Below are 13,214 nucleotides of genomic sequence, written 5' to 3'. Positions count from 1 at the left end.
TCTTCCCATGTCCCTTTTTCTCCTTGTGCTGAAGAGTTGAGGTTTTTATAATTCTGTAGTGGCATTGCTAAGAGTACCACTTCTTTTTTATGCAAGAAAAATAAAGAAATTATGCAGAAAGTCCAGCAGAGCTTCTGGACTTTTGGACTTTGTAGGCCCTGGCACATGCCATCTGAGATGAAACCCGAGGCAGTGTGATTTTGGGGTGTGTTGTTTCAAATATATCTGATGAGGCAAGTGAGAAAATAACTTTGCTGTTGGCTAGTAAGTTTGCTACTTCAATCCAAATCCAAAATCCTGTCAGTAAAAGAATGGTTGTCCTTTCTTTCTGTATCTGAGGGAGTTTTCGGGGTATCTCAGCTCCCTCTGGAATGCATATAAAGAGAAGTGAATAGGCTCTAAGCCGCCTGTATGAAATGAACTTCCGCTTAATCTAGACTCCAAAGTCTTTTTGTCTAATATTACATAAAGACAGATACTAATATTTTTCTGACCTATTTGTAGAGAAAAATAGAAGAATCTACAAGGTCAGATGGATATGTGCACAAATTGTGCTTCTTGAATAAAGGATTCATTGCTTTTTGAAATCCATGATGTGTTAGCCTCTATACAAAGCTTAAAAGAAGCTTACAATCCAATAAAAAGGGATTGACAAACAGTTGTGTTTAACTGTGGGGCTTTTTGTTTTATTGGGAGCCAGAGGAAGAGAATAAAAGAGGTTGTCAGCAATAAGTTAGTAAATGGACCTCTTGTTCCACCTTGGAGGCTTCCTAGAAGAGAGATTCTTTGAAATAGATTTTTTTTTTTTAGAGAGAAGCAAAAAGTCCAAGTACATGACATGCTGAAAATTGTTCAGATCACAAGATAATAAGAGTTGGTTTAGATTTTAACTTGAAAATGAAATGTGTAAATAAGATGATTAATGTCAGTTACATTGTGACCTGGTAAAAGTGCTGTGACATTATTACAAAGGAAATCATACAGCCATTATGTTTCCCAAAGTGTGTTCCATGGACCACTAGTTCCACATGATAAATAGACTGAGAAAATCATGGACAAATGAATATAAAATCAGGGTATTACATTGCCCTCTTGGAGAAACATGGTGCTTCTCTAAAAGATCTGAAATAAAATGACATTTTAAAGTCTGGTTTGTTTCCCAAAGTTATTTGATAAGAGAATCATTTTTTTCTTAGAACTTCTTTAGGAAATGATCTTTAAGCACTCATTTTTCTTTTGTTTCTACCAGGAAGAGATAGGAGGTTATTCTCATCTTGTTTGTTTCCTTTTTTGATTTGAATGCATATGGTATTGAGTACCAGAGTCGAAAGAAAGTTACCTGGTAATTTTGCCTTTGTGTGTGTGTGTGTGTGTGTGTGCTTATATATTTCTTTAACATCTTATATTAATGCCCTGAGAATTTAAATTATCTCATTTGTAAGACTGGCAGTTTCACCAAATATAACTCTTCTGCATCCCAGAAGGGCAATTTTGTCAAAATAAGAATTTGCTCTATATATTATCTTCCAGAATGGAATCTAACATATTCCTTTTCTTTGATTCTAAGATGCATTTTCCCCCATTTTCACATTTTTGAAATTGAAATGCATGTGCAGTATGTGTATATTTAATGTGATAGGTTTTTTTTCCCCTGAAAAAGCTGTTCTTAAGTCAGTGTGTCTATCTTCTATTCACCTGTATGTTAGGAACTGAAGAAATGTCATATTTTGGTATCTTATTCTTTCTTTAGTGGTGAGTTTCATGTAAGGCAAATGTGTGAATCCCCTAACGTAGACTAGGCTATAGGTATAGTCTGTCCTGACATAGACTCAGAGTATCTTAAGAATAAGGCAGTTTATTATAAAGAAAAGAAGGAAGTTAACCTAGAAAACTATTTAGAATCAGAGGCAATTCCATGGACCTGCTTTAGTCTCTATTTTTAATTCATGGCCTATATAATAATCTATTTTATGCCTATCTGGCGTGTTGTTTCATTGCTGCTGGCCAGTCTTTTCTCTTTTTCCCAGTTCGAATTCAGAAAAGAACCATTTTGCTGGATTTAGCTAATTGTAATCACCTTAGCTGAGCACAGCAGAGCGACTCACACAGCAGGCATCAGGCTGGCTTTGGTCAGATACTGACCAGTGATGCTGCCGGTGGTTTCCTAGCACAGAAAAGGGCCTGATGCTACATCCCTGGAGGGAAGGGGCTGGGCTTGATAAGGATTCTCATTAATACATTCAAGGAGACAAAAGTACTCTTTCCTGGTTAATCAAAAGGACAGCTCCGAGAAATGACTTAATGAACTTCTTGATTGTTATCAACCTCTATGTGAGACTAGATAGCTGGGAAGGAGGATGAAAGGAAGTTGGTGAGTTGGTTAGGCTAAGGGAGTCACGGGGGAACGTTTCAGGTTTTCTTTTACTTACAACCCATAAGTGTGTTGTGTGAGTTGGAATCCTACAGGCCACCCAGTGAAGCACAGGGAACAATGAAACTACCAGAAAAGTTATATAAATTATGAAATTTTAAAATGTGCTCTACATTTCATAAACTCAGCACTTTGCAACATGTGTATTACACTTTGATATGCGAAACAAACTTTTCTGTAACAACTTAATCAATGGGTATATTTTTGCCATTTTTTTCTCTGAAATTTTACCCTACAGTTCTTGAGATGTTCAGTTCTAATGCAGACAAGTGTATTGATAGTTCTCTCTCATTCGTTTATGAGTGATGAACATACAGTATGACTTCTGTGGGCCTGTGGGCCCTAGAGATGACTGTAACCTGCTATTGATCAGCTGATTGAAGATAAATGGCTTAGCTGCTTGTATTGCAGATTACAACATTAACATGGTCAGTAAACCATGAATTGTTCAATAAGGCATTTATCTTTTTTCATTTTACTTCTGCTCTTTTATCATTTTTATTATAAAAGACAAAATTACCCACACTAACCAGCAAGATCAGTTGAAAAAGAGACCCAGTAGGGTAGCAGTATGGGTGCAGATTTGCAGATAGCTGAATTCTAATGGTTTAATGATATTTAGTATGTTTTTAAACTGAAGAAAATGTACAGTTTTGATCATCCTTTTTTCTGTGTTTCTTTTGCAGCTTCCTTTTGCCACATATTTACTAGAAGCAATACTGGAGAAAATAAATGAAAAAAAGAGACTAGTTGAAGGATATTTTGCAATTATGAAAGATACGAGATGATATTATGATTGAGACCTTTTTTTTCAAATGTGAGAACTTTTTATGTGTTGTGATTGGAAAACATGCATTGCAATCCTGATACAGTATCTGCTCCAACTATCAATAGTTCAGTTCAATATCAAAATAAGAAGTCTCTGAAACAAATTAATTGCTGAACAAGTGAAACTAATTAAGTGCATAGCCATTTAAAAGGAAATAGTGTAGCATTTGATTGTTGAATACAAATATTGCCACAAATCAATGCAACTTTAAAATGATTTTCCTTCCAGTATATTAGAAGAAATTAGAACAAGCTTGGCACACACAAATTAGTCTGAACATAAAAAGAAAAAAGTATAAACTGAGCACTTAGTGTTTTAAGTTTTATTAAGAAACTATACTTTTTACATAAAATTGCTATAAATGGCCTTAAATCAGCCAGTGAACAATAAATTTGTACCCTAGGCAAATATAAAAGGAAGCTTTATAACTTAAGATGAGCATTTAATGAAGTAAATGATGTGGTCCAATTGTCTCTGTTCTCAGTCTACTGGATTACATAGGAGATACTGTATTTTCTTAGAACAGTTTGGCAAAAATAAAAACATCGTCTCCTTTGCTCTCTCTTTTTTTTTTAAATTCACAGTTCTTTGTGTGGTTATACAAATTAGCAAGGGACCACAAATCCGTGTATTAATTAGGCTGGTCCTAGCAGTCCACTGATTAGATTAAAGTTGAATTCTTAACAGTGATATCATCCTTATTTAGATTCCCAAAACTTCCCTTTCCCGTCTTTGCTATGTTCCTAACTCCTGACTTTTTGGTTCCTCCAGTTCACCCAACTTGTGCCTGCCTCCAGCTTTAAGCCTTGCTACTCTCTTTCTGCAATAGTCTGGACTCAGCTTTTCTCTTGTCTGCCTCCTGCTCTTCATTCAGGTTTGCCTTATTTACTTCCTCAGAGACACATTCCCTGGCCATCTTGCTTTTTAACTTCCTTTTTAGCACAGAAGTATATATTTCACCTGTCCACTTTTTTATTTTCTTGTTCTTCCCCCTAACCCCGCCTGCTTTAGAATATAGGTCCATGAGGATAAGGTGGGGTTGGCAAATTCTGGCCCACAGGCCAAGTCTGGGCTGCCACCTGTTTTTTTGTGGCCTATAGTAAGCTAAGAATGGTTTTTACATTATCAAATGGTTAAAAAATTCAAAAGAAGAATATTATTTTGTAACATGTGAAAGTTATGAAATTCAAACTTTAGTATCCATTAATAAAGTTTTATTGGAACACAGAAATGCTCATTCATTTACATATTGTTTATAGCTGCTCTCGCACTACAGTAATGTGGGTGAGTAGTTGCAGCAGAGACCATATGTAGTGCTGTCACCACTTTGCACGGCTCCTAGGCACACTGCAAAATCACAGTGACATAGTTACAACTTGACAGTATTTCAAGTGCCACAATTACAACCATACTGAAAAAATGTTTTAAAGCAGTGCATATCCATCACGTAGAGACAAGAAAAATGGCTATCGGATGTCACACTTTTAAGGCATAGTGAAGTGTGGATTATTTTGCTATTGAACTCAATGGCAAAGCATTATGTTTATTATGTAATGACATAGCTATGCTAAAAGAATTCAGTACATACATTATCAGACTAAGTACTCATCACAGTATTCCCAACTCACAGTAAAGCAACAATAAGAAAAAAATTACAAAATTTAATACGTAATACCACAGCAGAATTTTGTTACAAAAATTAAAATGAGATAGCGTAGTGTTACCCTGATACCAAAATTAAACAAAGGCAGCACAAAGAAATAGACTGTGGCTAAATAGACTGTAGGCTAAAAAATGGCCCTTAAAGATGTCCACCTCTTAATCCCTAAAACCTGTGAATTTTTACCTTGTATAGCAAAAGGGACTTTGCAAATCTGAGTAAATTAAGAACCTTGACTGGGGAGATTATCCTGGATTATTTTTGGACCTAATGCCTTCTAAGAAGGAGACAAGAGAAGACAGAGACCAATGTTACTGCAGAAGCAGAGATGCAGAAGTTTAGAGGCTCTACTTTGTTAGCTGTATGTATGGAGGAAGAGTGCCATGACCCAAAGAATATAGATAGCTCCTGGAGAATGCAGAAAGCAAAGAAATGGGCTGTCCTCTAGAGCCTCCAGAAAGAACCAACTTCATTGACACCTTGACTTTAGCTTAGTGAAACCAATTTTGCATACCCAGAACTGGAAGATACTAAATCTAGTGCTGTTTTAAGCTACTAAGTTTGTGGTAATTTGTGACTACAGCAATAGAAAACTTACTCAATTTGCTTATGTTCTGTTTGGAATTTTTATATCTGTGTTCTCAAGTGATACTGGCCAGAAGATACAAGATCTAGGCTGGTTCAGTTTTCAGAAATCAATCAATGTACACCACCATTTTAACAGGCTAAAGAAGAAATATCATACAATCATAAAACTTTTAAGAAAGCATTTGAAAAATTCAACATCCATACATGAAAAAAAAACCAGCTCAGAAAACTGGGAATGTTCTCAAATTGATTGGAACATCTACAAGAACCTACATCTAAGCCTACGTTAAACTTAATGATGGAATATTGAACACTTTCCCTTAAGATCAGGAACAAGACAAGGATGTCCACTCTCATCACTCTAATTCAACATAATATTGAAAATTCTAGCCAGCACAGTAAGGCAAGAAAAGGAAATAAAAAGCTTACAGATTGGAAAGAAAAAGTAAAGCTATCTCTGAAAAAATAAACCAACCCTCCCAGAATTAATGTGACTTCAGCAAGGCAGCAAGGTCTGAAAATACAAGAGCAACATGTAAAAATAAACTGTATATCTATGCACTAGTAAACTAGTAAAAAATATGTGGAAACCGAAATTTAAAATACAATAAAATTGACAACTGCTCAAAAGAAAAAGGAGAGGAATACTTAGGTGTAAATCTAATAAAGTTTGCATAAGAATTCTGTACTGAAAACTACAAGCGCTGGTGAGAGAACTCAAAGGAGATTAAATAAATGTGGAGAAATACGGGAGCAAGGATTGGGATACTCTGCATAGCAAAGACATCAATTGTCTGCAACTTTATATACAGGTTTACCACAATTCCTATGAACGTCACAGCAAACTGTTTTGAAGATAGAGACAAGATTCTTCTAAAATTTGTGTGGAAAGACAAAGTGTTTTAAATGGGAGAAATTACTCTACCCAATTTCAAGATGTATTACATAGCTGCACTTATCAAGAGTGTGTGGTATTGGCAGAGGGACAGACACATAGATCAGTGGAACAGAATAGAGAGCCAAAAGATACACCCTTGCAAATATGCCCAAATGATTTTAAATAAAGGTTCAAAAACAATTCAATGGAGTCAGGATAGTCTCTCAACAAATGATACTGAAAGAATTGGAAATCCATACATAAAAAAAAGAACCTAAACTTGACACTTCAGACACAAATTATCTCAAAATGAATCATACATTTAAATGTAAAATATAAAAGATAAGAGAAAATCTTCAGAATCCAAGACTTGGTGAAGACTTTCTACATATAACACCAAAAGCATAATGCATGCACAAAAGAGAAACTGGCAAATTTGACTTCATCAAAATTAAAAAACTCTTGCTCTGGGAATAGACAAGTTAGTTAGACAAGATAGAATAGACAAGATAGTTATTTTTTTTTATGTCAAATTGACTGTTTCACAGTGCCAGTTGTGTGGTCAAACATTCTGGATTTTTCTATAAGTGTGGGGTTTTTTATGAAATTAACATTTAAATCAGTGGAATTTGCATAAAGCACATTGCCCTCCATAATGGAGATGGGCCTCACCCAATCAGTTGAAAGCCTAAGCAGAACAAAAGACTGACTTTCTCCAAGCAAAGGAGAATTCTGCCAGCGGACAGCATTTGGATTTGAATTGCAACATTGGCTCTTCCTGGTTCCAGCCTGCCAGCCCACCTTGCAGATTTTAGACTTGTCATTATAATTGCATGAACCAATTCCTTAAAGCAAATTATATGTATATAATAATATGTGTATAACACATATATCCTATTGGTTTTGTTTCTCTGGATAACCCTGGGTAATATACCAGATTTTGGCTATTTCACATAAAGTTACTACAAACATTTATGCACGGGTGTGTGTTTTGTTTTTGTGTATATATATATATATATATGTTAATTGAGGTATAGTCAGTTTACAATCTTGTGTTAATTTCTGATGTACAGCATAATGCTTCAGTCATACATGAACATATGTATATTCATTTTCATATGCTTTTCACTATAAGTTAATATAAGATACTGAATTTAGTTCTCTGTGCTATACATATGAACTTGTTTATCTATTTTATATAGTTAGTATCTGCAAATCTCAAACTCCCAATTTATCCCTTCCCACCCCCTTCCCCCTGGTAACTATAAGGTTGTTTTCTATGTCTATGAGTCTGTTTCTGTTTTGTAGATAAGTTTGTCCTTTTTTTTTTTTAAGATTCCACATATAAGTGATATCATATGGTATTTTTCTTTCTTTTTGGCTTACTTCACTTAGAATGACAATCTCCAGGTCCATCCATACTGCTGCAAATGGCTTTATTTTAATTATGTTTTATGCCTGAGTAGTATTCCATTGTATAAATATACCACAACTTCTTTATCCAGTCCTCTGTTGATGGACATTTAGGTTGTTTCCATATCTTGGCTGTTGTAAGTAGTGCTGCTGTGAACACTGGGGTGCATGTATCTTTTTAAATTAAGCTTCCCTCTGGATATATGCCCAGGAGTGGGATTGCTGGATCATATGGTAAGTCAAATCTAGTTTTAGTCTTTTGAGGAATCTCCATGCTGTTTTCCATAATAGCTGCACCAACCTACATTCTCACCAACAGTGTAGGAGGGTTCTCTTTTCTCCATAGCCTCTCCCGCATTTATTATTTGTGGACTTTTGAATGATGGCCATTCTGACTGGTGTGAGGTGATACCTCACATGCATGGGTTTTTGTATGAACAAAATTTTTATTTTTATAGAATGAATACCCACAGGTGTGATTGTTGGGTAGTGCGGTAAGTGTGTTTAACCTGGTAAGAAACTGCAAAATGTGTTCTAGAGTGGCTATACCATTTCACAGACTCACTGACAATGTCAGAGAGATCATGTTGGTCTGCATCCTCCTGAGGACTTGATACTGTTAGTATTTTTTAATTTTCGCCATTGTAATAGGCATATAGTGGTGATATTTTTTTTAATTCTGTTCTCTCCCTGATCATATTAAAATTATCATTTTTTTGTTTTTTTCTGTCTCCAAAATCTGCATTTGTGGTCTTTTCAGAAAACATTGACTGGTGGGAACAGGGTAATTGGGGCTAGATGGGTAACAATTCTTTTCCAGACCATTTATCTGAAAAAGGAATTCCAAGTAATCACCTTGGATTTTACAAGGAATTTCTAAAATGCAGATCTACTTATCTATTGCTTCAGAACAAATTACCCTAAAACTTAGTGGCCTAAAGCAACAATATTTATTGGGGCCAGTTTTTGTGTGTCAGGAGACTGAGCACAACTGAACTGGGTTCTCTTGACCCTGAGACTCTGAGAAGGCTGCAGGCACATCAAAGCTTGATCAGAAGGATCAGAAGCTCACTTGGTATTTGTCAGGAATCAGTTCTTTGCAGGACGTTGGACTGAGGTTTCTGCTAGCTATTGGCTAGAGGCTGCCCTTAGTTCTTTGCCACGTGGGTCTCCTCAGTATGGCAACCTGCTTCATCTGTCTCTCTCTCTCTCTCTCTCTCTCTTTCACACACACACACACACTCGCAGGGAATTACCAAGAATATGAGTAACAGGAGAACATTAGGAACCATTTCAGGAGCTGCCTACCACAGCAGCTGTTTAGGTTTGACAATCTGGATGAAGCAGAGGATGCTGGAGAATTTACTTTTGGAGCTTCTTTCAAGGTAAGCATAGATTTTACTTAGAATGGTTATTTATTTGTGGTGGTTTGGGGATGGAAGATGGATGGAGCTTATGGGTTGTAAAATTACAAATACCTCTTGGCACCAACACCATAAGATATAAAGAAAAGGAACCCTCTCCACCAAGAGTGGGGTCCATCATTTAAAAATGCTTAACAGAAGGAGTCAAGGAGGTAGTTAATTCTCACCTTTATGCTTGAGAGCAAGAGGCTGGGACACCATAATTAGTCTTCCACAGCAAAGAAGATAAAACCAGTATCAGAAATCGACAAATTTGGAAGACCAGGTGAGTCCATTCTATGGTCCTTTCTCAGATTTGAACTGTAGAGACATTGTTGGGAAGTGGAAGGAGATTAAGAAAATGTTAGAAATGTAAGACCAAAGTAGAACAAAGCTTGGGCTCTTCAAATCTGCTGTACCATGCAAGGGGCTTTGGGAGGCCTCCTAACAAATTAAACTGGGAATTAAGGAATTGTTTTCAAAACATATGTGTGTACAATAAATATATTCATATTACCAAAAGGAAACACCAAAATCTTGTAAGATTTATTATCTCTGGAGAGGACTAGAGGGTCTGTGCTAGGAGACAGACTTGCTTGTATATTCTTTTATACTGTTTCAGTGTGTTCCCATGGACGTGTATTTCTCATTAAATTTAAAAATAGTCTCTAAAAACTCTTTTAAACTATCCCTGAAGCAAAGATAAAGAAAATGGAAAATTATTTATAAAGTAATGAACATGAAAACACCTTTTATCAAAAAAAGTATGGATGATAGCTAAATCTGTATTCAAAAGAAAATGGATAATTCATAAAGTTATTTTTTTAAATGGACTGAAAATACACTAAACATGCTACTTAACAAATAATAAACTAAAACAAAATAAACCTAAAGAGTGTAAGAAGAAAGAATTCACAAAGTTAATTAAAAAGAAAAACAACTAAAAAGAGATAAAAGCAAAACTGATACTTTAATTAATTAACCCTGGGAAACCTAATTAAGGATAAAAGAAAAATGAAAACGTGCAACATTAGGTAGGTATTTTTAAAATTGTAAAAGAATATGTAAACTGTATGTTAATCTTAAGGAAATGTATGATTTTCCAGCAAATGTAAATAACCCAGTTTCACTTAAGTGAGAGAAGTCAAATAAGCCATTACACATAAGAGAAATTATAAACACAGTTGAAGCTCTGCCTTTCAGAAAGGCACCAGGACTGCAGATTTTATCATTGACATCTATCTAGCTTCGAAGAGCAGGTGGTTCCTGTTATTCAACTATTCACAGAAAAAGGTGAGACCCCATAGGTCATATTTATGAAGGAAGGCAGGCTAAATAATAAAGCCAGATAAATATAACTAAAAAGAGAACTAGAGACCAATATTATTTATAAGTAAATATATAAATATTCTAAGCAAAAATAGAAATTCTGATTATTCAAATCACAGTATTAATGACCATATAGATTTTATTCCAAATATAATGATTAAGAAATAATATAATTTGTTACACCAACAGAAGAAAGGAGAAAAATATTTGATATGGTACACGATAAGATTTAACAGCTTTTATATAGTAATAGTACTGACAAGTGAAAAGAAAATAGGAACTGAGAAAGGCTAATAGACCTAAAAATATTGAATCGCAAGTGGAAATAAAAAATAATCTTTACCTCTCAAAGTGGAAAAAATAAATTCAGTGCTGGTAAGAGTATATAGAAGTGAGCCCTTTCATATGTTGCTGGTAATAATGTGAATTGTTAACTTTTTGTAATGTAATTTAATGCATCTGCTAAAAATTGGCCACAAATGGCCCTATTGGGAATCTTCCCTATAGAGTAAAAGCACAAATAAAATGGGAATAAGCAGAAACAAATACTTTGTAGAGACAAAATCATCAGTGGACAAATGGTTGTCTGTCAATGGACAAGTGGTTGAACAAATTGTGGAACATCCCTATCCATGGTTGACTATTAAATAGAATGCAAAAATCTACATACATTTAATCAGGTGGAGTGACCATTTGTATATATTATATAGGATATAATTCACCTAAAATAAAATTATACAATTCAGTGGTTTTTAGTATATTCACAAGTCTATGCAACTATCACCATTATCCATTTCCAGAATATTTTTGTCACCCCCAAAAGAAACCCTGTGCACACTGGCAGTCAAAAATGCTAGAAAACTAAACTAAACTAACGACTGCCCAAAGTTGGTATATAAACACTCCAGCTCCCTTGCCCCTTCAGTGGCAAACTCTAAAGCACACATTTATACCATTTTCTGGATTTCCCCTACAGGACTGAGATCTAGTTATTCACAGTGATACGTCATGTATAATAATGCACGCTTCATTGGTTGTCTTCCCTTTTCTACTGTTTCCTGGTATTTTCTCCTTAGTAAGCTCCTTGCATTAAAATCTTCATCTTGACGTCTGTTTCTGTAAGAACCCAACTAAGAGACAGTATCAGAAATGATCTTAGGAAGTAGGTTTTCAGGAGGGGGTTCTTAAATTGTTTCCTTCACTGTCCAGATGACAGCAAAGACCCCATTGTTGTTGGTAATTGGGGATGATCCCATTTGCTGTAGTATCACAGTTACTAAGACTCTTACCTGTGGTCAACTGGGAGAGGATCTGAGTGGGAAAGGATGTACCTGAGTAAGATGTCTACTATTTGAAAGATAAAGGGACAGCAATAATTATAAAGACTCTGAAATTGTGTGGCTACTATTAAGTGCTATTGACACACTGAAGGAAGAAAACTCCAGCCTCTGGTCAGTCAATGATCAACTTGAGGCATAGTGTAAAAACCAGAAAACTTGTTTGTCAGTGTTTAAAGAGGTTTCATCTCCTGTAACCACAAGGCACACTGGGACTGAAAATTAGGTCCAGGATCTGTTTGTAACAGTGGTAAATTTACAAAAAAAAAAAAAAAAAAGCTGTGTGTGTGAATGCACAGCTCTAGCGTGTCTAATTATGTTTACTCTAATGTCCCCAACAGTTCTCCTATTCATAGTCATGGTCCTTAAGAAGAAGGAATGAGATGTTGAGGACAAAGTTGGGGACATAGATCAGAGTAAATGCAGTTGAAGTTTTAAAAATTTATTTTTATTGAGATATAATTGACATAACTGTGTAAGTTTAAGGTATACAACGTGTTGATTAATTACGTTTATTTACTGCAATGCGATTTCCAACATAGCGTTAGCTAGCAGCTCTATCACATCACATAATTATCATTCCTTTTTGGGGTGAGAATTATTAAGATCTGATCTCTTAGCAACTTTGAAGTTTATAATACAGTATTGTGTCTATAATCACTACACTGTGCATTAGATCTCCAGGACTTATTTATCTACTAGATCCAAGTTTGTACCCTTAAACAACATCTTCCCGATTCCACCAGACATGCCCCCCAGTCTCTGGGAACCACCATGCTACTCTCTGTTTTTATGAGTTCAACTTTTTTAAGTATCATCCAGTATTTGCCTTTCTCTGTCTGACTTATCTCACTTAGCATAATGCCCTCAAGTTCTATCCATGTTGTCACAAATGGAAAGATTCCCTTTTTTCTCATGGCTGAATAATATTCCTCTGTGTGTGTGTGTGTGTGTGTGTGTGTGTGTGTGTGTGTGTGTGTGTGTGTGTGTGTGTATTCTTTATCCATTCATTCGTTGATGGGCATTCGGGTTGTTTCCATATCTTGGCTATTGTGTATAATGCTGCCATAAACATGGGAGTGCATATATCTCTTTGAGATCCTGTTTTCATTTCCTTTGGATACAGACCTAGAAGTAGGATTGCTGGATCACATGGTAGTTCTTTTTTTTTAAATTTTTGAAGAATCACCAAACTGTTTTCCATACTGGATGAACCAATTTCCATTTCTTATACTGACAACGTACAAGGATTCCCCTCACCTCTGCATCCTTACCAACACCTGCCCTCTCTTGTCTTTTTCGTGATAGCCATTCTAACAGGTGTGGGGTGATAGCTCATGGTCGTTT

At 35.5% G+C, this 13,214-nt stretch overlaps 1 protein-coding gene across 2 annotated transcripts in view; it reads left to right on the top strand.

Annotated features, from left to right (window-relative positions):
* The window catches only part of CNTLN (centlein), a 245,958-nt gene extending 238,600 nt beyond the window's left edge, over positions 1-7,358 (top strand). The window contains exon 26 of one of the 2 annotated variants that reach the window (XM_006208273.4): positions 3,118-7,358. In XM_006208273.4, coding sequence (XP_006208335.1) covers positions 3,118-3,219 — 102 coding nt within the window. In that variant the 3' untranslated portion in view covers positions 3,220-7,358. The remainder of the gene's footprint in view (positions 1-3,117) is intronic. The other variant, XM_072959367.1, reaches the window with a different exon arrangement.
* The last annotated feature ends 5,856 nt before the right edge of the window (positions 7,359-13,214 follow it).

This window comes from Vicugna pacos, chromosome 4, assembly GCF_048564905.1.
Source record: "Vicugna pacos chromosome 4, VicPac4, whole genome shotgun sequence".
NCBI classification, from domain to species: domain Eukaryota; kingdom Metazoa; phylum Chordata; class Mammalia; order Artiodactyla; family Camelidae; genus Vicugna; species Vicugna pacos.
This window is presented reverse-complemented; position numbering and strand designations above follow the sequence as displayed.